Raw genomic sequence first — 25,189 nt, forward strand, 5'->3', positions numbered from 1 at the left:
TTGCGTTAGTTATTTTCTTTTACAAATCATATAACTCAGTCGAACTTACAAATTACAAACAGTCATGAACCATATAATAACACACAAACGAACAAATATTTATAACAAATTAACAATATACGTTGCTGAAAAGAACAAAAAAAAAATGAAGTAGATAAAGATTTTCTCGGCACTTGAAGCTGGCCTATGTTCATATGGACAGGACACACGTGGAAGAGAAAAATTAGGAAGGCGTCTTGTTGGTACCTCCAGGCTTTGCCGAAACTCGTCTTCTGCTTCGCTGCTCCTTGGCGACACTTCTCTCGCCTTCGTTCAGATATCTTCTTTTTTTTGCTAAAATGTTAATATCATTAAAATGAAAAATAATTTATACAAAAAGAGAGTTCTACGGAAATGTTTCTTAGGCAAAAAAATAAAACATGGAAACATTACTACTACCGATTAAGGTACACAAATGATACTCAGCTCAACCATTTAGACAAGAGAGAGTTGAAGTTCCCTCTGTGTCTTCTTCCCAGAATTATAAGCTTGATCTCGCGATCAATCAGCGTAAAAACAAAGGATGCCGGCTTGAAGCCGTGGTTGTGGAGTGTATCATTTCTTTGCCGCCATATTTGGTATACGGTAGCTTGAGCAGCAATTTTGCGGAGCAGATATCTTCGTCACCATGCATCATTATTATATGTGTTCGATTATAGTTAACAGTTTTTTTCTCCCTCGATTATAATTAACAGTTTTTTTGCAATGAAAAGCGATATGTGACATGATTAAATACATAAAATGTTGTATTACCGTAATATACTCGGAGGTCGCAAGGACTATTTAAACATTTGAATATGGGGCAAATCCTTAAGAGTAATAACTGAGCATTTCTCGTTGGAAAAAAACAAAACGAATGTTGACAGTGGGATTTGAACCCACGCCCTTTCGGACCAGAACCTTAATCTGGCGCCTTAGACCAACTCGGCCATATCAACTTGTTGTTCAAGTGAAATATTTTATAAACTTAATAACACAATAAGTGAATAAACAATAGAAAAAAGGACAACACATAAATAAAAGGATGGGTCAGTGTCACATAAAATGATGGGACTAATTTTAACATAATCTTTTTCTTGCAATAGAAATTTATATTTATATGAACTAGATTCTTTCTCCGCGCTACGCGCGGAAAAGTGTGTTGATAGTTTATTTTCCGATCATATGTTTTAATGTTTGTGTTTGGAATGAAAGTGTTGTATTTCTCAAAGCAATGAGAAAGTCGGTAAATTATTTAGGGGTGTTCAATCCGGTAAAAACAAACTAATTATAAATTGAACCTACCCGAGATTAAAAAATAGTTTTAATTTGGTAATCCATAACATAGCGAATAGATGTGATTTTTAAGAAACTGCACTATCCAGAATATTCTGAAGAAACGTGCTTTACTCAATTTTTTTATAAAATGATTATTTAAATATTTTGTTCCCCCAAAGCCTCAGTCATCTGTAAATGGAACACACTTATTTACATAATTAGATGTTTATATATTTTGGCCGAAGATATTCTCAAACCCCTAAATTTTTTTTCCTGATGTCTCATTCGACATAGGAATATCTTTCGTGCAGGCGCCTGGACCATGGTACGAACCCTCTCTCCAATATATTTTTAATTTTCGGTCATTTTCCGTTTTTTGCCGATTTAAACTTTGAAATTTGGTTTTACTAAATTTATGATTTTTAAACATATAGTTTCATTTTCATAAATCATTAATTTATATACATACTATTCATATAAGTAGAAATAAAACATTGTTTTATTTGTTTTATATTGAAAATGTAATACATCATTGTTTTTAACACTTCTATTAACTTTGATAATAGTTAATAATATTAAGTTAAATTAAAATTACATCAATGAAATTTAGTTAATGTATAAAAGGTAAAAACAATTTTTTCTTACTTTATACACAAACACATATGATAAGACAGAAAATCATAAATGAAACTTATACATACGATAATAGATGTGACTAAAACAATGATCATCCAAATAATCCGTACACTGAATCTTTATCTCTTGAATAATCTAGGAATATTTGTTTTGGCTTGAAACATACAATAAAAATAACTCCACGAAATTTTTAGCCCTTTTGCTTAAACCCAAAAAATAACTAAATAAGTCTCTACCTCTCATTAGAAACCAGAATCTACTAATGAGTTAAAGCCTCAAACACCACGTACTTTTTACTATATTTGTATCATATGGCTATTTCGATAAATATTTTGAACTTGGTTGTCTAACCAGATTATGAACATTGTAACTAAGACCATTATGAATCTTTAGTATATTTGTATCATCTATGCCACGGTAGCAATGTTCAAAATTGTAGGTTCTACGATTTTTATATTCAATTTTTGGATTTTTATTTTATAAAATATTAGGGTTTTTCTCGGGCTACTCCCGGGATATTCGTATAAGTTTTAGCTAAATTGAAAAATTTACACTTGTATTTGAATATAATTATTTTTGTTTATACCAATTGATTTTAAATTGTTAAATCGGTAAAAATTTGGTTTGTATTTATTAATTGCATAGTGTCCAAATTTTTCTTTTAATAATTGAACTCACAATTTGTTGTTTGTTATTACTGGAAATATATATAAAATGATAAGTAAGATGAGCAAAACTTAACTAAACCTTGTTATGATTTAAAACAAATTTTATCTTATTTATTGAGGTTTTGTAAAAAACAATAGTAAATTTCCAGTCGATTTAAAATTTGTTTTAAATTTAAAATTATTGAGTTGTAGTACCAATTAAGTTGAACAGTTTCATAATAGAAATAAATTTGAATAAGAAATTGATCCAAGAATAAAGATAATATTATTCTCCTAACCAGTTCATGAAAAAACATTATAAATAAAATATATAACAGAACAAACCATTTTTAAGAACAATTCCTTCAACAAACCATCACTGTAACTTTATATTTAAATAATATAAACCAATAATGACTCTCTAAATTAAGAATTCCAGCCTCGTCCCAAAGAGATTAGTCTTTACTTTTATGTTGGTTTGTGGCTGAATGAATATAATTTGAAGTAGTGGTTACAATGTTGGTGCGCTTGGTATAAGTCTTTAAATAGCTCTCCATGATGTGATTGAGTCTCCCTTTTATACGCTTCTCATCGCAACTGTTTCCAATCAGATGTGTTTCAATCATTGTAATTACTACTAATGCTTGTGTTTAACAACGTCTGTTGTTGTTAGCCCAGTTATTCATCGTAACATGTCACAAAAAGAACATACAAATTATGTAAAAAATGTAATCCGTTTGTTTTCTCGTTGGAACAAATTCACGGTAATTATTTTCAAATATATGGCGTAAGATTAAATATTTTCAACGGCGGGCAGGTCTCACACATTGTCTTCCTAAGTTCTGTATGTATCTTAGCTAATTTGTTAATCAAATAATTTTTAAAAGGTTCCTAACTTGGATATTTGAATATACATCTTTATGTGTATATATGGTATTGAAAATTTCCAGAAACATTTACTCTTTCTTTCTTCCTGTGTAAAGATCACTTTCTGATCCCCAAACGTTATCTTCTTCATCTCATGAGATTCTTCCAGACATTAGCAATAAACCAAGAGGGAGAGAGAACTAAAAGCTTAACAATCACGAATATCAGCAGATAATTATTGAAAACCTACCGCAAATAAAGATTAAAATAAGATGCAACGGTTGCCAGGCGTTCCGTCTCTGATTCTTTTAAGAGCTACATTTGCAGCTGCTGCTATATGCCTATATCACATGCTTGAGTGGGAATTGTTCACCTCCTGATAGAAAGAACAACAACAGCATTTTAGGTTTGAAACAGAAAGTAAATATTAGGTAGCAGCTAGACATGAGTAAACAGCTTAAATCTCAAAATTTTAGCAAGAAGAACATAAGATAATACCTACGTGTGGAGAATCAGCGGTGCTCACGGGGAAGTTGAAGCTGCTCTAAACCTTCTGAAATGGTAACAGTAACTGATTGGTATTCCATAAGAGAAATGCAATCAGAAACTCTTAAGATTCAATTCTGTAACCTAAAAACAATTTGGAATCTAACAAACCCTAAAATAACATAAATTGGTAAGTACAATAGGCGGAAGATACAACGATTGAAAATGATCATATTAGGTAGTTCTTATACCTGCTCATGTATCAACAACATCGCAAGACCAAGTCAAAGCCCATCAGAACTATTATCTGTGAGGTTCTACTCGGATTGGGAGACACAGAGGTGGTAGGTTCCATCAATCAGTGTGCGGAGGAGCAGGTGAATAACATCAACGGTTACTTATAGTGTGAGAAAGGGGAATTTGGAGAGTTTTGACCCGGTACGACTACTGAACTAATCACTGCATATCCCAGCTCTCATGAAGAGAGAAGTAAAGAACATAATTAATTGAATGATTAAGATTGGAGCTTGATGACTTCACAGTAACGGAGTTTAGAAATTGAAAACGGTGATGATGGAGTGGAAAAGTTGGAGAACCCTGTCTTGCTACGAACATCGTGCTGAGAAAGAGAAAAGGTTTAAATGGGCTACTTCGATTTTTAATCAGCCCAAGTAAGTGTGGCCCGATTTTAACTTCTAAGACAGTCTGACATGACATGGCAAAATAAAGCTTCACTATTGGTTGATTTAATTAAGTGACGTGGATAGCTTTAGAGTGGAGGATATTCTCCTTTTATTATAGTATAGATTATTGATTGGATCAAATAAATTCTTTAGCAACATAAATAATTTAAAACATTACATGTACCAACCGAAATAAATCTTGCATAACATTTTGGGGGTCACATCGCATGCGGAACTTAAGACATCAAACTGAAATTTGACATTTTGCCTGAGAAAGACCGGTTTTGGATCCGCGAACCATACTCCAAACCACCATAACTCCAATTTCCTGTGATATTATTACCAGACAATAGAACCGGAGGATTTCTCCATTTCGGAACCGGACCGGTTACGAGCAATGACTCAACCAACGATCCAGCTTCACTGACAGCTTGCAAAAACTTACCGTATTCCGGCAACGTTCCTCCTATCGTCTCCAGCACAATGGTTTCGTAATCTCTCATATTCTCAGCAACAACAGAACGGCTCTGATTTGCAGGGACGCTGAGATCCAACGGAGATGAATCAACACTTAGGTTAGAGACGGGATCCGACGGCGACGGAGACAAGAACCGCGACGGATAATCACCAGGGAAGTGATCGTAGTTACACTTCTGATGACAGGTAGTTACATCAATGGCCTCGGGGTAATAAGTGATCATTTGCTGTTCAGTCAACAGTACAGCGTCATAGAGTTCCCTTAGTTGAGAAAGTTCAGCAAGCGAATGTTTGAGATGTTCTCTTGCTTCGTCTCTTTCTTGGACGGCAAGTCTCCACATATGATAAATCTGCAGGCTTTCTTGATACATTTTTAATATATATTCGTGTCGAAAATACTCTGTACAAAGCAAAGAAAATACATTTTCAGTGATTTGATTTTTTTTTTAATTATTTCAAAGTAGAAACACTTACCACCAGAATCAAAGATAGTTCACGCCAAGCCATCCATGAGTTTCATCTCTTTGTGGAAAACTATGAATCGGAAACGACGGAGAAGTTTTGATAAATGTGATAATTCTTTTATAGTAGCTAAAATGTATAGTCATACTAATTAACTAGAGTTTATCCATTAAATTTTATAGGGTTTTTCTACTTTAATGCACTAACTTGCGATGGAAAGAAAACTTCTTCTTTTCGAGCTTGTGATCACTGGAGAAGATCCTTACTGATTTACTTACTTCACATATTATGATTACACATTCTAATTAGGGTAATATAATATTTATGTTGAAGTCTTAAGAGATCTATTGATTCTGTGCTCTTTATTAAAAAGAGTGATATTATATTATCAATAAACTAGTTACCTTAAAGCTTGCAAGTTCTTAATTTGGAGATTTTTTTCTTCACAATTTTTTACTGATTCAATTTACGAATTAATTACATTGAGAACTTAGATCAGCCATTGTAAATCACATTCATTTAACATGATGATATCATTCCGGAGATTCTGACCATGTTAGCTTTTTTAATAATTTAGACATGAAAAAACTAACTCTCAGACATCAACAGCTAGAAAGGTGAATGTTGCACCCTGAAATATGTTTATAATCTTTAGATCTTGAGAGCATCTTCTCAATTGCTTCATCACTATGAGCTCTTCCTTTTGTCTACAAAACAGAAGTTTATATCATTCGCAAAAGTCCACAGACAAAACATAGTTCTTTCAAGGAATAGAGAAGGTAAAATGTTTATTTTTTACCTTGAGAGAAGGAACCATTGCCACTGCTTCTTCAGCAGTTTCAGGACAGAGATTGCCAAGAACACAGAACTGTTGAACAACAAGAAAAATGGTTTTCAAAAAGAGAATCAATGCATTCTTGTAATACTAGGTCTACTCAATAAAGATGCAAACATGATTGTAAACTAAATTCAGAAAGAGGATACTCTCGAACTTGTCGAACAGCATCAGGATTCTTGTACCGACTAAATCGCTTCACATACTAGAAGGACTTTTAGACCATCATTATTGGTGGGACAAAATTTGAGTCCTTAGGATTATTATATTAGTATGTGTGATGTTAAGAGACAAGTGGAAGAACACAACAAAATGTTAAGATTATTGGTGGGACTTTAGTTTAGTCCTTAGGTAATTTTTTTAGTATTTTGATGACACACACTTTACAATGACACTCTTCACAAACACCAGAGGAAAATAAATGGTTTTCAAAAAGAGAATCAATGCATTCTTGTAATACTAGGTCTACTCAATAAAGATGCAAACATGATTGTAAACTAAATTCAGAAAGAGGATACTCTCGAACTTGTCGAACAGCATCAGGATTCTTGTACCGACTAAATCGCTTCACATACTAGAAGGACTTTTAGACCATCATTATTGGTGGGACAAAATTTGAGTCCTTAGGATTATTATATTAGTATGTGTGATGTTAAGAGACAAGTGGAAGAACACAACAAAATGTTAAGATTATTGGTGGGACTTTAGTTTAGTCCTTAGGTAATTTTTTTAGTATTTTGATGACACACACTTTACAATGACACTCTTCACAAACACCAGAGGAAAATAAATTTAAAACAAGGCAAAACACCTGCAACACAAAACCGTTTATGACTCCTTTGCAATCTGCATCGAGTAAGACCTCGTTCATTATGGCCGCCGCATGGCCTCTAGGTTCATCTGATGCTCTTCTTAACATAAACACCTGCAACACAAAATCCACCCTTTACATCATTATTACATAATACGAATCATAACAAAGTGTGGTACTTACCAGGAAGAAGAAATGTATCGTCATTATGTCTGAAAATAAAATCACAAGGAAGTAACATCCCAGTCTTGGCACTCTCACTAAGGTGACTTACAAAAATCAAAGGAATCCGCACATCTGATAGCTGCAAGTATCTCTCCTCACTTCCAATAGTGACATGTTCCTCTGTGTTTTGTTCTGATGGAGATGAATTTTTTGCTTTGCTAGAATGATGAGAAGCGTTTTCAAATTGGGTTTTACTCAAAATAAGGATTGTACTGGGTTTTACTCAATCAAAAAAGGATTGTACTGAGTTTTACTCAAAATAATTCACTAATCAACCAAGTAATTATCACGCATGCCTTCAGTTCGGAGGACACACAAAGAAGACAAACCTGGATTTGTTTCGATTCGGAGCACAAGCGAGGCGAGATCCGTGTGGAGTGAGCGAGTATAGACGGTTGTGGTCGAAATCTCCGTCGAGAGAGAGAGAGAATATGGAGATGATAAGAAACGAGGCCGAGACTCGAGAATGAACTGGTGTTGATTCGATTCGGCGGTCAGGTTTTCGATTAAACGCGAAATCAGTGTGGGTTGTCGAGAGAGAGAGAAGAAGGAGCCGAACAAAATGAATCGAGACCAAAGTCCACTTTGGTCTTCTCCTTTGGTTTCCCTATCCGCTTCTGCCACGTGCTCCCAAGGACTTTGTCGAAAACTTCTTATTTTGTATACGTCCCTCTTATTTTAACCCATTTTTCATTTTCTTTTGGGCAGATATTGGGTAAGAGACGAGCTAAGATGTGCCGATAATGATGGTCTTAGAAGACATAATTTGAAATAAAATAAAATAATAATTTGTCCTCAAGCCCACCAAACTAATCAGTTTTGCAAGGAAGCTCAAAACACTCAGTTAATAGCCCATTAGTAGCCCATTATAAGAAACAAATGGACTGATCTACCGAAGAATCTGAGCTTTCTTGTTCAAGGGGTTGAGACTCTACTTTTTTTTTTGTGCTCCAGCAACTCCATAACCTCTTCTAATCTCTCTCTCTCTATCGCCTCCTTTCTCCAAGTTTCTCCGTTCCGTCACCGCAATTTCAACTATCATTCCTTTCAGTTGATTCGTTCTGCTTTTGCAATGGCGAGTTCTCGATTTCTCAGATCTGTTTTGTTTCGAACTTTTCATCTCATTCCGTTAATAGTGTGGATTTTTCAGGGAGACGGCGGGAACCTAGAGGCGTCGATAGATCGGCTGCTGAACGAAGAGAAGCAGATGAGACTCGCGGAGAACGTCGCCGGTACGAGGAAAGCCGCTACAGAGATTCTCCAGCTCTGTTTCGAGGCCAAGGACTGGAAACTTCTCAACGAGCAGATTCTCAATCTCTCCAAGAAACGTGGTCAGCTCAAACAGGTACTGAGATTTTGTTTGACTTGAGGAGAACTGCGTAGGGCCTAGTGGTTTGGTAGTAACCTAATCGTTAAAATTAGATAAAGCGCACGTGCTCAAGCTTATTACAGTGTTTTTTGAAACTTCGAATTGTGTCGTTTCTCCGTTTTCACTGTTTAACTTAAATGTATTATTAATGTCGGGAGGATTCAGCATTTGTAACTTACTACAGTGTTTGAGTTGTCCGTTGTTGTCTGGTTGGAGATAGTGAAGGTTATTATATGCTTCAGTTTATTACTAAACATTGGTTCTACTTTCAGTGTCTCGTTGGTGTTTAATTTGGAGTCTATTAACTTCATCTCCAATTTTTAACGTTTTCATATTCAGAATTTTATTGAAATTTTAATTAATGCATACAGAGTGATAAGTGAGTATTTATTTTTGTGAACTTCTGTGTATGTATGCAGGCTGTGCAATCCATGGTGCAGCAAGCGATGCAGTATATTGATCAGACTCCAGATATAGAAACTAAGATAGAGCTTATCAAGACGTTGAACAACGTATCTGCAGGGAAGGTGCGTAGCTTGAGATACTGGTTGTTATGTTTGTTATCTTTATCATTCTGTGTAATTAATTGTTTGCATCATATTTGTAGATTTACGTTGAAATTGAAAGGGCGCGTCTGACAAGGAAGCTTGCTAAGATTAAGGAAGACCAGGGACAGATCGCTGAGGCTGCTGATCTTATGCAAGAAGTTGCTGTAAGTTTCGTTCCACCTTTTGCTACTTAATAATAATCCCCTAGAAGTCCTCTAGTTAATCCCTGTGGTGATGAATTAATTAACAAACAGGTGGAGACGTTTGGTGCCATGGCAAAAACTGAGAAAATTGCATTTATCCTTGAACAAGTAAGGCCCTTTGCTATATTGATGTTGCAAGGTGTTTTCATTGGTGGCGCTAATTGCTTTTTTTTTCTTTCTGGGGTGAACTTTCAAAGGTCCGCTTGTGCTTGGATCGTCAAGACTATGTCCGTGCACAAATCTTGTCTAGGAAGATCAACCCTAGAGTGTTTGACGCGGATACAAAGAAAGATAAGAAGAAACCTAAGGAAGGTGAGAATATTGTAGAGGAGGCTCCTGCTGACATACCGACCTTGTTGGAGCTCAAGAGAATTTACTATGAGCTCATGATTCGGTATAGTTCTTCTTGCGCTTCTCTAAAATGCTGTTCTTGATTTGTGTTCTGTGTCAAATTGATTTAGTATTTTTCCACTGACCTCTGATTATAAAAAACTCAACAAATGTTAGGTATTATTCTCATAACAACGAGTACCTCGAAATCTGCCGTAGCTACAAGGCAATATATGACATCCCTTCTGTGAAAGAAAATCCAGAGCAATGGATTCCAGTAAGCTGTCATACCATTTGATTGGGTGTTTATTATATAATATACATTCCATTGTTAGTTTGCGAGTAACTTCTCTGTAATTTTTTATTTTTTTTAAAATAGGTCCTGAGGAAGATCTGCTGGTTCTTGGTCTTGGCACCTTATGATCCAATGCAATCAAGCTTACTCAATGCAACGTTGGAAGACAAGAATTTATCAGAAATTCCTGATTTCAAGTATTTTTCTTTCTCCATATATGCTTTTTTCAAAACTGTTTCTGGTTTCATATGAGTTCTGACTAGTCTCTTCTGGTTTTTAATTGGTTGCAGGATACTTCTGAAACAGGTAGTGACAATGGAGGTTATTCAGTGGACAGCACTCTGGAACAAATACAAGGATGAGTTTGAGAAAGAAAAAAGCCTGGTCGGAGGTTCGTTGGGTGACAAAGCTGGTGAAGATCTGAAGCTGAGAATCATTGAACATGTAAGTCTCTCTCCTTGAGGATCATTATTGTTGGCAACTGTCAATCGCTGTTATTAATTTTCTCTCTTTGTAAAATCTGCAGAATATTCTCGTTGTCTCAAAGTACTACTCAAGGATAACCTTAAAGAGACTTGCAGAGCTTTTATGCTTAAGCATCGAGGTAACTGATCTGTTCTCTCTGGTTGCATCATGCGCTTCTCACTTCTTAAGCTCGTTATACACAATTGTGTTATGTTGGAATAATTTTAGGAGGCGGAGAAGCATCTCTCGGAGATGGTAGTGTCGAAAGCACTGATTGCGAAAATAGACAGACCATCAGGAATCGTGTGCTTCCAGATCGCAAAGGACAGCAACGAGATACTCAACTCGTGGGCGGTGAATTTGGAGAAGCTCTTAGATCTTGTTGAAAAGAGTTGCCACCAAATTCACAAGGAAACCATGGTCCACAAAGCCGTACTAAGATCTTGAACATGTACGTGTATGGAGATGGTTTTCATTTAAAAGCTTTTCAGAATCTCCATTAACTTGTTACTATCTCTGTGTGGGAAAAAAAAACTCGAAACAGTTGTTTTCTTTGACAAGACTTGAGACAATGTAGTATGGTTTTGTACACTAGTGGAGTTTTTTTTTTGCCACTTGTCGATTTTGACAGCCATTTGTTTTCTTAGATTACTGTTGGTGTATGTTAACAGAACATCTACAAAACTTTGTTTATGGGTTTCAAAACTCAGGAAAATCCGTTTGTGATTTTTAGAAATAGTAACGTAGCTAAAAATGTTCAATTATATTAATAAGCCGAATATAGCGAGAAAATATGTAACCAGTGCTCACAGCATTGTGAGCACTCTTGGAGTACCAGCTGTTAATCAATTAGGCATGAACCCAGGTTTCCCCACATCAGTGTTTCCGACACCAGCAATCCCTTCTTTTGTCACTGAGCCTATTGGTCAGCCAAGTGCATGTCTTTTATTGAAGGACATGTTTGTGAACACGTAGTATGAACAAATAAAACTTTGTTATCTTGCAGATGGAACTGGATTTTGATGAAGATATTAAGGAGGACGTTGGATTAGAATGTACAAAATATGGGAGAGTCAACCATATTTATGTAGACAAGTGAGTAAAATATCATCCCATCCCATCTCAATCAAAATGGCTTTTACATATTTTTGCTCTTGATGTTTGATAGATTCTGATATATTGGTACTCTGAATACAGGAAGAGTGCATGTTTTGTGTATCTGCGGTTTGCCTCAGTGCAGGGCGGCAGTGGCAGCTCAAAGAGCGATGCACATGAGATGGTTTGCACAAAAGATGATATCTGCAACTTTTTCCCATATGACTTTTATGTTTACTGAATGAATAATATTTCTTTTTGTATTGCCGCCTCCACATGAATATGAAACCAAAGCAAAGGCGTAAACTGCAGGCAGAGGCAGGCCAAGTTTTTGTCCTTGGTAGATTTTCTTGTTCTGACTTTGGTATAATTAAACCGGACATCGATCATAGATATTCAGTCTCCTGTGTACATGTTATGAAACTTTTCCTTATTCTGTTTTCTTTGGTTGTAACTTGTAAGCTTTCACATATAATTGATCTTAAAAAAAATTGTTTTGTTTTAATAAGTGTTACTACTTTCTTGCAATTCTCAAATCTGTCTCACGTTCTAAAGCTATAAATATGAGACCGTAAATATTTTAGAAAATATTAAAACTATGAAATGAAATGTTAAGATTTTGGAAAAAAACTTCTAAATATGTTCTAGCTAACTTGAAAGTTAAAACTTTAACATATTAGTTTACGCAAGTTACTTAGCGAGCACACATTACAAATGAGGAAAATATACTAAGCACGCGTATTTGTCAATCAATACATATATTAGTTGTTCTTTTGTCGTGTTTAAACATCGTCAGCTATATTCCAGAATTAGTATTTCTTGTTATATTACAGTTATGGAGTTGGGTAGAGTATTAACTGCGCAAGATAAAAGCCCCAACACGCTTATATTATTACTAACAAAGACTTCTACGCGTCGGAAATTTATACAAAAAGGAAAAAAACAAAGAAAATAGAGCGAAAGCTAATAGTATCGTGACTAATTGAGATCATAATCATCTGCATCTTTATCTCCCTCGAACCATATTCTCATGCTCGTTCAAGTCTTATGTTCATAACAATCTCTAACACGTTCACAAAATATTCAATTGCAAAATTACGTACACTGCTTTTGTTTCTTTTAAACCATTTAACAACCTTCATTCATAGCTTCCAAGATGAGAATGTAATAACAGAACCCTAAGGTTCATCCTAAAAGAGCTGTAATAATCCTCCAATGAGTCAATGGCGATCCTGATATCTTGGTCTAGTCGTCATGTAATTTGCTCAAACAAGACCATTATAACGTAATAACAGTACCGTATGTAATCAAGATATTAAACCTAAGAGAGTTGCTTACTATCTTGAATTCTTGACCCTGATAGGTCTCGTCGCCTTGTAAATACTCTCGAGCGTCCTAATCTTCTTCTTCTTCTTTGGTGACATTACTCTCACGATCACCATTCCTTTCGTGCATGGATCTTGATAAACATCGTCTTTACCGAATATTTCCTCAATCTTCCTCTTCTTTATTTCATCGAGACTAGTCTCTTCGTCGCTTAGCTCTATCAGATGTTGAGCTGCCTCCATCTCTGCCTCCGTTATCATCATCTCTTCTCTTCTCCTCTTCTCCATAATGAAGAAAACAAATCGTGTTTCAAGTTTCCTTCTGAAAATAACTCTCCCTTGCAAATTTTATGGTGTTGTGTCGATTTTTTTTGTTTTATATGTAGTAGATTTCTTAGAGGAACACGTAATGTTGAGAAAGGTTTTTGAAGTCCATGAGAAACTACGACGTTGGTGCTGCGTAATGTTGAGAAAAGTTTTGACCTACTCGCCTTGGTCACAAAAACGCGTATCTACTCCTACCCTTGGGAAGCTTTTTGTCTTTTCGGTGACTCGTTCTTTTATAAATTAAAATACCTAATTTTAATTTCGTTATTTAACTAATCTATTCTATTAAAAGAGAAGCGGTCCCTAAAAATCTAATTATGAAAGTTGTTTTGGACTTACTTATTAATTAATAATTATATTTTGGTCCAGCCTTTAATTTTTCTAACTATATAAATACTTTACAAATTTTAAATGAACTCATTTATTACTCTCGATAATCTATTATATAATTACTCTAACAATAAATCCCCATGAATATAGGACGTATGACTCTAACATGTTTAACATGTATATTATATTAACGTGAACTAGAAGTTAAAAACATTGATATCAACTATGAAACATTGATTTAGTTAGTTACATGCAATCAATTAAAATCAAATAATTGATCTTATTAAAAAAAATCAAATGTGTCTGAATGGGTTGAAAATTTAAATGAAATTAGTTTAAAGAAAGATTGGTTTAAATAGGACATTTTGTTTATTTTAACAATTCATATTGTACGTTTTTATTGAATTTTTAAAAATGTAAATATCTCAAATTTTAAATATCAGATGATTTTGGTTATTTGGATAAAAAATATAGGACAAATCAAATAATTTTCAATATTTTGAATAAAAATATTAGAGTAATTCGGATTTTTGTGTAATTTGGTTTATAAATAGAATTCTCAAGATATTTGGTTATTTAGAAATTAATATTGTAGGTATATAATTTATATTTTAAAAATTCAAGTACTCATTTGGTTCTATTCGATTTATGATTTTTGCTTTTAGAAATATAAGATATGATTAATTATTTATAAAATTCTGTTTAAATTTAGTTTTGATTTTTTTCAGTTCGGTACAGTTCGATTCATCTAATTAAATATGTACAACCCTACACATTATCTTATATAAAAGTCTGTTTAAAAAATTGATTTAATTCGAAAACAAATCCGCGCTTTCTAAACGCGGATCAAAATCTAGTTAAAATACCTTAAAATCTCGAAAGCCACCTCTCCTTCCGGCCGTTACAAAATAAAGAAAAAAAAACATATTCGATTGCTTCATATAATGCAAAAGGGTAATGCGACACTGAACATGTAACACGAGGACCAAAACTAAATGGAATAACTTTTTTTCTTGTATAATCATAATAGTATTTTTTAGGTTTTTATAAATTTGAATGTTCTTTTATTTTGATACAATGCACAATTACTTTGCATTAAGTTAGTTTTCAACAATGATGTTTCTATATTCTCACTTCTCACTGAGCTTATTGAAAACGAACAACGTTTTATTGACTTGAATTTACGACAAGAAATGAAGAAGAATAGAAACAAAGGAAACGAATACATGGACTGTAAGTTGTAACTCTGGCTCCAAAAGATTCCAGTCAAAGAGTCGTGTTGACTTTGACTGGTTCGTGTTCCAAAGTCTCTCGATAGAGAAGCAGGGCGAGAGAATCATCACGGACAAAGAAGTCTTGAGAGAATTCAGATAACGAGTCCAAAAGAATTCAGACAACAAGTTCACACTTCACAGAGACTAAATCTAATTACAGACAAGATCACAGGTAAACATCTTATTCTCAACAATTACAGACGAAGAAGTCATCCTTCTTATCTGGAATAGGCATAAAGATTTCATAGAACATTCAATGAAATAACTCATAACATAACATCTCTCTTTGAAATCACTTTCACCACAAAAAAAAAACATATATATATAACAAGAACAAATAGAAAGAACATCTTTGTATCTACAATACAACACCTTTCAGAAGAAAAAAAAAGCATTACATATCTAAATCCATTTTCTTCTTCTCCCCAATAAATAATACAACACATTAACACAAATCTGCGAGACTCTCCTCTCTACTTAAACCTCTGTGGAAATTTAAAACCTTTTTTTTTTAATATGTAATCAATCAAAGACAGTCCAAACCGCATATCTCTAGCACCGGACCACCTTTGGCCACAAACGGATTGACTCTGACCCAAAGAAGCGTCAAGATAGACGACAGAAGAATCGACCAGACAAGAATAATGGTAGGCATCCTGTCTTGCTTCCCAAGCAACCCTTTCAAGAAAGGATAAAGATGCAGAATCACCCAAAGAGCAAAGAACAGTCTCCCGAACAACGGTCCCCACGAGTCATACCCGTTGCTGATCGCGTCAGAGATTCCCACGACGACTCCGATCACGTTGATGATGAACAGCGTGGTCGGAGGGATCAAGAGAGACGTCCATTTGAAGAGGTAGAGCTCCGAGAACTCCCCGTCGTCCGCCGCCTTTGACGTGACGGTGAAGTTTGTTTCGACTCCGGCTAAAACCTTGAGGAGACCTTGGAAGAGAGCGAAGAGGTGAGCTGATACGCCTCCTATCACCCAAAACTGCTCGTTTCTCCACCAGTCATGGATCCCTACCTTACTCCATTGCATCTCTAGGATCCCTGTTACAGCTATCGACGCGAAAAGAGCCATGAAGAGGATACTTGCGTAGTTACTAATCTGCAAGAACAACAAACAAAAAACGTTAAACATAGATCATACTCCCTCCGTTTCTAATTAATCCAAGTTTTAGAAAAAAAAATTGTTTCAAAAAAATATATTTTAAAGTTATCAATGTAATTTTTAATAGAAAATAATGATAAATTATTGATTTCAAAAAAAATAATTGTATTTACTAAATTTTGATTGGTTGAAAGTTGGGAAAATGTTAATCACAAAAAAACTATGCATTTAGTAATATGCTTTAATGTATTTTATTAATAAGTGTGCAATACCCAAAACATGGATTAATTTGAAACAGAGGGAATACTTGTTACAGAAGTTAAAGATAGGCTTTGTATGTTTACCTCAGGGACGATGAACTTCCCGGTGAGGAGACAGATAGCTGGAAGAGAGCAGTAGACGAGAAGTGGTATAGAGGTCCACGGATACACCACGGAGTTGATGTAAGACAGCCTCTCAAGCCCTTTCAAACCACCTCCATAACCATACCAAATAGGGCAATGCCTGCTCATGAATATCTCAACGGAACCAAGCGCCCAACGAAGCACTTGATGAAGCCTGTCAGAGAGATTAATGGGAGCCGATCCTTTGAAAGCAGGTATCTTGGGTGTGCAGTAGACTGATCTCCAGCCATGAGAATGCATCTTGAATCCCGTGAGGATATCTTCGGTGACAGAACCGTAGATCCACCCAATCTTTTGAATCAATGAATGTCACAAAACAAACCGTTAAAAGATTATCAAGAAGATTTAAAAGAGGTTATTAAACTGTTTTAAACTAATTACCTCTTTTCCCCATTCGGTTTTGTCTTCGTATCCACAGCTAATGACTTGGATTGCTTCTCTGAGGAGAGAAGCTGGACTAGCCTCGCTAGCAAGCCCACCATTCTCCATACCAGCAGACGCTATAAAGACGGGTGACTGTCCAAACTTCTTCTCCAGCTTCAGCTGCGCCGCCTCTGGTGATTTCACTGCCTCTTCGATGTTTTCTAGCGCGTGTATCTGCTTTGAGGCTTCCCTGTTCTTCTTTGTCTTCTTATCTGCCGTCTTCGTCTTACGGTTCTTTCTCCCACCACAACAAGAGAAACACCACTTAGGCCAGCAGTTACAAGTCATGCGCGGAGCCTTCTTCTTTTTAGGCGCATCGTATCCGTAAAGCGCTTGTCTCCTGAAAACACATCCTGTTCCAACGTATATCGGCCCTTGCAATCCATCCAAACCTTTCATATTAATCTGTTAAGAATCAAAAAAGTTAGTTGAGTAGAAAGCAAATATATAACTCAAGAACGTTACACTACTGTGTACTTACATCGAAGAAAACAACGTTGCGGTTAGAGTATCTATCGTTTTTATCGATCCCATCGAATCTTTGAGGGAACTGAACGTAACAGATTTTTTTCCCGGACTGAGGATCCATCATGAAACACATTGCTTCTCTAAGCGCTTTGCTGTTGTTGATGTAGTGATCACAATCCACGTTTAGAAGGTAAGGAGCGTTTGAAAGAACCGCCGAGACTCGTATCTTTAAAACATGAGAAAGACAGACAGAATCAGATATTTATCAAATTCAAAGAATACAACACTCAAGGATTGAGTATGATCATTTACCAAGGAGTTCATGGCTCCAGCCTTCTTGTGATGGTCAAATCCAGGTCTCTTCTCACGAGAAACGTAAACCAGCCTAGGCAGCTCGTGGTTCTCTACATCTAGTACACCGTTGTTTCCAAGGAATACCTTCATACACAAGCAAGCAAGAAAAACAGAATAGCCAGATAAGTATTGAGAGTATATATTAGGCTCGGGATTGTGAACCGAACCAAACCAAACCAAACCAAAATTTCAGCTATTTTGGTTAGAAGTTCGGTTTGATCTGGTATGTTTTTTAAAATCAATTTCCGGTTTGGTTTGGCAATTGATGAAAATATATATATAAACCCAAACTATACCAAAAACCCAAACCAAACTAACCGATTTAAGCAAACTTAAAACCAAACTAATCGAAATTAACCAAATTTATCCGAAATCTCAACAAAATTAAACCAAAATCTAACCTAAATCGAAAACTACGGTAGAAATTTCAAAAACCAAACTAACCGAACTTTATTTTCGTTTAATTCAGTAAGATTTATGTTGATCCGAACCGGAACTAACCGAAATACACACAGAACAGAGATGAAAAAGTAATCTCAGAGGAGCATCTCACCTGAATCATACCAGGATGATCACGAACGTTATTACCAGGCCAAGGAGTACCATCTTGCATAGTCCAACCTTCTTCAGGCACCTTCTGTGCAGTCGCAACCAAAGCATTGATCTTAACCTTAAACTCCTCATAATCTCTCTGCAACAACCAACCAACCAAACAAAAACAAAAAAATACTATTAACGTACCACTAAAAGGGCATAGAAACTTATTATGTACACAAAACAAAAAAAAAACCTTCATGGCTCTCCGTTCCCTAACAAACGCAGGATGAACTTTATTCTTCAAATAATCCATCTTATGACAAAAGTACCACTCAGGAGCCCGAGGCTCTATGCTATACTTCTTACAGAACGGTACCCACTTCCTCGCAAACTCCGCCGTCTCCGATAACGCCTCAAAAGTAAGCATGGCAGCACCATCGTCGGATACGTAGCAAGCCACTCTATCCACAGGGTAATCAACCGCGAGGATAGACAGAACAGTGTTGGCAGTGATGAGCGGAGGCTCTTTTAAAGGATCCACCGTGGACACGAACACGTCGACACCGGCTAGCTCGGAGGGTTTCCCTTCTCTCTCGTATCTCAAAGAGAGACGGTCCAGGTAGGTTTCTCTCTCTATGGGATACCACTTGGGGAACTGGTCAAGAACCCAAGAAACAGCGAACCATATCTCGCATATTACTGAGGCTAGCCATAGGGCGTAAGCGTCTCTGACGGGGTGGAGGATACGGTAGTGGAAGAAGAGACCGAGGATGGCGAGACGGAGGATGATGAGCATCCTGTAAGGGTTGATCTTGCTTGATTTTATAGGTACTTTCCTTGACAGTGGCTGCCTTCCTTCATCCATCCTAATTATTATACATATCAAAAAAGCATTTTAAATACCAAAAGCAAAAAAGGTATGAATGAAACACGGACAAGAGATCTTTTACATGGGAATCTCAGCATTATCAGACTCAAAGCTGGAATTGTCTCCGTCGTGTTTAACCATCTCGAATTTCTCTGTTTGCTTCTTCTTCCATTCATCCATGCGATCCTTCCAGGCGACGCTTCCGTATCCGTAGACGGCGAGGTCTTTTTGAGGTACCATTGGTCTTGGATGTGCTGCTGCTGTGTCGGTATAAGGAGGTTGTTGTTGATGAAACCTATTGACTTGGGAAGGTGATGGAGAGACAATAAGAGCATGTCTATCTGAAGATATCTCAACGTCCTATTAAAACCAAACAACAAGATGAGCCAAGGGAAAGAAAAGTAGTTGGGGAGGAAAGTAAGAAACCAAAACCTCATCTCCATAAGTTAACAATGGAATCTGAGAGCTATGTGCAGCAGAAGCCAAATCAAACTCCGAGTTGCGGCGAGAGAAACCGTCGGAGACATGTTCTGATCCAAGCCCGCTTTTGTAATCGAACTCGAAGTCAAGATCATCGATTCCATCATCCTCTTCATCTCCTTCAACCCTTGGACTCCCTGAGAATAACAATCCATCAACCTTTCTACTTAGTATCCATATATTAGTCTTAAAACCAGTTTGAAAGAGTTGAAGGGTGGTCGGTCACCTTTGATGCGTTTGTAACGGGTTTTGCATTGGGGACAAGACTGGTTGCCCTCGCGTCTCTCGTACTCGTAGCAAGTTCTACAGACAGGGAAAGCACACTCGTTACACGCCACGAAAGACTCTCCATCGTCTGAGAGCTCTATCTCATCTCCACAGATTTGGCATGACTGTCCGCTTAGTTCTTCCACTGAACGTATCTGTAACAAAGAGTAGTTACTAACACATCAGACAGTAGCAGAGAGGCACACATATATATGTCTGAATTTAGCTTAACCAAATCAAATAAAACATAGAATGTAATCTCAATAAGGACAACATGACTCACTACTCACTATAAGTTAACACGAAAGTTTTGTTCTTTCAAATAAAGATTTAGAATTTTCAATCCCCACCGACACAAACTATCACTGCACATGAAAAAAAAAACCTAATCGAATTTTGATGAGTAGATAAATGTAGTAAAACCCAGATCCAGAATTAAGAGGAAAAAAAAAAAAGGCACGACCTTTACATGGAACAGTAAAATTGAAAAACCAAATGGGTACGGACTACGGAACAGAGAGAAGAGTAGAAACAAAAAGAGACAAAAAGGTTCGATTTTTTTTTGGTGAAAAGCTTACTCTGGCACTCTCGTCTGCATTGATTAGCACGAACTCGTTCCTATTGTGAGAACCGGCTATGAGCCGACCACCAGTATTCATAATCCCCTAATACAATGGGGCAGTCTAAAGATAACAGAGAGGTAGCTTCGGAGTTTCTGCAACCGGGGTCTAACTCGAGAGAGATCCAGTCGTTTCAACTCCCATGCAAGTAAGCAGTTTCAAAGAGGAATCTCTCAGAGAGTTTATAATTAGAAGCAAATGAAGAAAAAGGTTTAAAAAAGGAAAGAAAATGGGATTGGGGAGGGGAGGGGAGGGGAAGCCGTGTGAAGAAGGTGTGTGTTTTGATTGAAACAAGGTTTTCCTGGTTATTCCAAATGTAAGCACACACAGGTTCACAATAAATAGAAAAGGCAAAGAAGAGATTCAAGAGAGAGAGTGAAAGCAGAGCAGCAGCAGAAGCAGGGTAATTAAAGAGTGGGGCTAATGTACATTAAGCAGAAGAAGACGCGTACATGAGAAAGAAGACGAAGAGAGATAAGATGGATACCAGTAAAAGTGTTTGAGATTTTTCAATTGCAAATATCAACTGCCCCAAAAAAAAAGAGATTTTTTAACGAAAAATAAAAAAAAAAGATGAAGAAGAAAGTGTGGGACCCACAAAATATGTGTCGCTTTGGAAGTCTCTGTCATCCACTCCAATTGTCTGAAGAGTGAAGCGTCGGTAATTGGTAAAATGGAACACTGTCGTATTAACACATACTTAACCCTAGCGCTCATGTCAACTTTTTTTTTTTAATAAGTACTGTATTTCTTTAGAGAGCATTAAATTGAGGTAAGCAAATCTTACACCTACTAGTAAAAATAGTAATTACCAATATTTTTAAAAATGAGACCATAAAAACTAAACCGAACAATAATTTGGATTTGATACGATCTGGTTAAGCTTGGTTTTAAAAAATTTTATAAAGATTTATTTTTTAGTTGGTAAACTTAAAAAATAATTATAGTAAATAGAATACATAATTAAAATATATATAACCAATAGAAAATATATGAAATAATTCTTTCTTTTTGGTTCATCCGGGTTATACTTTTTCATAGTTTAAAAGCTTTTCATATTGTTCAATGAATTTAAAACTCAAAATTTGATCATGTGACTGGGTTCATGATTTGTTTAGCTATCGGTTCAATGTTAAAAGCACTAGTAATTACCGTATTTTGACGCCTTTTATTTTTCTCGGGAATGAAATACATTTACATATATTTTTCGACTGAATACATCTATCTTATTAAAGCTGAAGTACAATTTCGGTGTGTTTGGATACTTGGATAAAAGTATTAAAAAAATTTGGTGTGTTTGGAAACATGGATTGTAGTCTTTTTAAAAAAATTAATTTTGTTTGGAAACAAAGATAGTAGTATTAAATAGAAAAAGTAATGGGCTTAAGTTATTAAGTCCATTATAAAAGAATGTTGTCAATATATATAAGAAAAATACAATACAAAGCCCAATTTGAAATAACAACTCAAATTATGGTTTTTATATTTCATATTAAGTTTTTAAAATATAATATATATAATTATTTATATGATGATACATATTAAATATTATTAATTATATGATTACTTATATGATGGTACATATAAAATACAATTAATTATATGATGAAATTATACGATATATAATAATGACTAAGGATGGATTTACAGACATCCATACGGGTTTGGTTCTGATCGGTTCGCGTTTCGGGTTTTCGAGGTCAAAGATTTAAGTCCTATTAGGATGTTTCTAAATTTTTGTTTGAGTTTGATTCGGATCTTTGCGGGTTTGGTTTGAGTTTGGATAACCTATTTAAATAACATATATCAGAATATCTAAGCTTAACATATCAATTGGTTTGATTTAAAATTTTGGATACGAAATCAATAATTATTTTAAGTATTTTTGGTGATTTGAGTATACTTTAACTATTTCAGATATTTGTTTTTGACTATCTATATATATTTTCAAGTATTTTAAACCAATTAAAAAGTATCATTCTTGATCTTTTATATACGTTAAATATAAAATAATTAATATATAAGTATATAAATCTATTTTTAGATAAATTCAGGTACACGAATACTTCGGTTCCGATCTAATTCGGTTCTCTAACTAACAAAATTTTGAATAATTCAAATATTTAATCAATTTATGTTCAGGTTTGGTACTATATTTACGGATTGGTATCAGTTCTGTTTCTCAGATTCATTTTACCAAACTCTAATAATCATATGAAAAACAAATATCATCATATTTTTTAAAATATACATCCGCAGAGGTGCAGAGATCAAAGTCTATAATCATTTATTTTAACAACAAGCCAAATAAATATGTTGATTGAAGAGCGAATAAAACAAAACTAGAGAAATACATAGTTTACCAGAGACACTCTATGTGTCGAATTTATTATAAAGAAAATTTTATTAAAATAAATAAATTCAATAATTACAAACAAATAATATACTTCATAAAAGTGAAAAATAATATCCGCGCTTTCGAAGCGCGGGTCAAAATCTAGTTTACATATATTGGGCAAACATTGGATCACTCTTACATTTATTTCTCTGTTTTAGTTCTTCTGTCTTCTGCTTCATCACTATATGGAGTAATTACATTTTGCACGAACCATTTCAAAGTTTCACTGTGCTCATTATGTTATTCTCTTATACATATGTGTTTGGTTTTATACGTTTTAACCGTGTTTCTATTTTGTTTCATTCATTCCCTTACGTTAAAACACATAGTACCTAAATTCTCTAATTCTATTCATTAATTCTTCCTTTATTAGTTAGCAAAAATAAAACTCTTCCCTCGAAATAGTTAAAATTGGATCCACCCATCACTGTTTAACATTTGTCTTTCCTTATGTTATTGTACTGTTGACCATATAGGAAAAATGGCACAAGAGGAAAACAATGTGCACTTATTGAGACTATCATGTCACCTCGTATATATACTATACATTCATACGTATACATTTGCCGACAATCGACATATATGAATAAGTTGAGAAAGAAACATACCTATTTGACAGTGTTAGCTTAAAACTAAACGTGAAATTAAAAAGAAGAGAAACAAGAAAAACATTTATTAGTGGGTTAAAACATCATATGTCACATTCCATGTTCGACTGGAATTTGCATTCTACGTACTATTTTCTACAAATCCTTGGGCCACCTGCTCTTATGGAAAATTATAATTATAAACTGTCGGTGCCACATTTTTTTTTCCTGAAAATGGAGGAAAAAACATGTTGAAATTTAGCCAAAAATAATGTTGATTATATATATTATTTTTACTAATGAACTAGAAGTACGACTAATTTCTTATTGTTACTTCTCATATAAGAAATGAGATTAAGATTACATCTTCAATGGGAGGGGGGGGGGGGGGGGGGGTGGGGTGGTGTAGAACAAAATTTCATCAATTTAATTCGATTATTAGAACTATATATTATAGACTTTTTTTTTTTGAAAAGGCTTTCATATATATATATTATAGACATTGGAGTATGATAAAATGTAAATGTATATTATAAATCGATGTGCATGATGAAAATTGATTAGAAAGAGATCGAGGATGTTCACAGACTTGAATCGTGAGATGATTTAAAACCACTCATTTCAAGATGAAAAAATTGATGGCCAAACATAAAGTTTGGTTTGATAGGTGCTAACAGAGACACTTTTAAATTTAGCTTTTATTTATTTATTATTTGATTAAGTTTGTAGTTAGTACTACTGGATTGAGCTTGGTTCCAATGATTATTGGTTGTTACTACTATTATGTGTTTACTGTTTAATTAGTCTTGTAATTTCTCTTACAAATACTATGTTTTATAAGAGATATAAATGTAAATATGAACTCCTATAAGGGATACTTTCTGATCTGAACTAGATTGCTCACTTAAAAAGTTGCACATACAAACGAGCTGAATTACCAACCTTCCACCATGCAAACATTTTGTAAGAAATTATGATATTTTGTTGATAAACTCTGATAATCAGCAACGTCAAGCTGTTGGATAAATCCATTTGATAATTATTAAGACGTATGACCACTTGTAACTCATCGGATGCTTCCAGTAATAGTCCAAGTTTCACGAAAAAGTTGTTGACAATACGGTTTGAAAAGGACTTTACATTCCCAGTGTCTCTTTTTTTTTTAACACAAAGACATTCCTAGTGTCTCTAAAGATAACTAATGGACACGTTTATAATCTCTTTGAATAATAGTACTTAAACATAATCTCTTGGATAAACCGAAACACATTTATAAATTCATATCCAAAGAATCACCACTAAATAAATAGTTCATAAACTGGAAGCTTGCTCATGAGCAGGTATAGGAGGAGGAGCCTACATCAAACCAGCTTCTTCTGTCTCGGTGTCTTTGATTTGGCCGGCCTCTTGACCCTTGTCTGTGTCAGAACCACCGAGTCTCCGTTGTTCCCAGTTCAATAAACTGTACTTACACGAATTAAAAAAGTTTTAAGGAACTAATCATATCAACAAGCATTGCGAGCCACAAGCAGCAAGTACCAGCTGTAAACCGAAGACTTTTCCAGCAGTAAAACCTTTCTAACAATCAATGGCGTCTATGATATCTCCATATTCAATGAGACTGTTACAAAATAAAGTTGCATGTCAGTAGATGTACTTATATAAACTCTGATGTTTTTATGATGG

General features: G+C 35.1%; 4 protein-coding genes, 1 long non-coding RNA gene and 1 other non-coding gene across 10 annotated transcripts; 1 reads left to right on the forward strand and 5 right to left on the reverse strand.

Annotated features, from left to right (window-relative positions):
• Positions 1–896: 896 nt before the first annotated feature.
• TRNAL-AAG (transfer RNA leucine (anticodon AAG)) lies at positions 897–977 on the reverse strand. The gene has a single exon. It is a non-coding gene; the product is annotated as a tRNA-Leu (tRNA).
• Positions 978–3,395: 2,418 nt separating this feature from the next.
• On the reverse strand, positions 3,396–4,566 carry LOC130509582 (uncharacterized). Of its 2 annotated transcripts, none has more exons than XR_008943610.1 (3): positions 4,184–4,566; positions 3,945–4,017; positions 3,396–3,822 (listed from the first exon to the last, which is right to left on the reverse strand). It is a non-coding gene; the product is annotated as an uncharacterized LOC130509582 (long non-coding RNA). The 2 variants fall into 2 exon arrangements; XR_008943611.1 differs by having other exon boundaries at positions 3,945–3,999; positions 4,184–4,565.
• A 285-nt stretch (positions 4,567–4,851) lies between these two features.
• On the reverse strand, positions 4,852–5,463 carry LOC130510141 (uncharacterized). The gene has a single exon (XM_057006491.1). It carries the CDS (start codon positions 5,461–5,463, stop codon positions 4,852–4,854), a length of 612 nt encoding a protein of 203 aa, XP_056862471.1.
• A 588-nt stretch (positions 5,464–6,051) lies between these two features.
• On the reverse strand, positions 6,052–8,153 carry LOC130494245 (uncharacterized). Of its 4 annotated transcripts, none has more exons than XR_008943468.1 (5): positions 7,755–8,153; positions 7,384–7,583; positions 6,539–7,314; positions 6,354–6,422; positions 6,052–6,261 (listed from the first exon to the last, which is right to left on the reverse strand). XR_008943468.1 is itself a non-coding variant. In XM_057005463.1 (5 exons), the coding sequence occupies exons 2-5, from the start codon at positions 7,405–7,407 to the stop codon at positions 6,157–6,159; spliced, it is 312 nt and encodes a 103-aa protein (XP_056861443.1). In that variant the 5' UTR covers positions 7,408–7,545; positions 7,755–8,147; the 3' UTR covers positions 6,052–6,156. The 4 variants fall into 4 exon arrangements, 2 of the variants coding, with proteins under 2 accessions (XP_056861443.1, XP_056861442.1); XR_008943469.1 differs by having other exon boundaries at positions 6,575–7,314; positions 7,755–8,152; XM_057005463.1 differs by having other exon boundaries at positions 7,201–7,314; positions 7,384–7,545; positions 7,755–8,147.
• A 199-nt stretch (positions 8,154–8,352) lies between these two features.
• LOC130509459 (26S proteasome non-ATPase regulatory subunit 12 homolog A-like) lies at positions 8,353–11,249 on the forward strand. The gene is made up of 11 exons (XM_057005461.1): positions 8,353–8,504; positions 8,580–8,770; positions 9,214–9,321; positions 9,402–9,506; positions 9,597–9,653; positions 9,743–9,939; positions 10,053–10,152; positions 10,255–10,367; positions 10,461–10,614; positions 10,697–10,774; positions 10,864–11,249. Exons 1-11 carry the CDS (start codon positions 8,498–8,500, stop codon positions 11,080–11,082), a joined length of 1,329 nt encoding a protein of 442 aa, XP_056861441.1. The 5' UTR covers positions 8,353–8,497; the 3' UTR covers positions 11,083–11,249.
• A 4,044-nt stretch (positions 11,250–15,293) lies between these two features.
• On the reverse strand, positions 15,294–20,942 carry LOC108847306 (cellulose synthase A catalytic subunit 5 [UDP-forming]). The gene is made up of 11 exons (XM_018620514.2): positions 20,477–20,942; positions 19,858–20,053; positions 19,584–19,768; positions 19,234–19,511; positions 18,537–19,149; positions 18,300–18,437; positions 17,705–17,830; positions 17,406–17,618; positions 16,883–17,329; positions 16,442–16,792; positions 15,294–16,094 (listed from the first exon to the last, which is right to left on the reverse strand). The coding sequence occupies exons 1-11, from the start codon at positions 20,555–20,557 to the stop codon at positions 15,513–15,515; spliced, it is 3,210 nt and encodes a 1,069-aa protein (XP_018476016.1). The 5' UTR covers positions 20,558–20,942; the 3' UTR covers positions 15,294–15,512.
• Positions 20,943–25,189: the final 4,247 nt, after the last annotated feature.

The sequence above is a fragment of the Raphanus sativus genome, chromosome 3 (assembly GCF_000801105.2).
Source record: "Raphanus sativus cultivar WK10039 chromosome 3, ASM80110v3, whole genome shotgun sequence".
Lineage (NCBI taxonomy): Eukaryota > Viridiplantae > Streptophyta > Magnoliopsida > Brassicales > Brassicaceae > Raphanus > Raphanus sativus.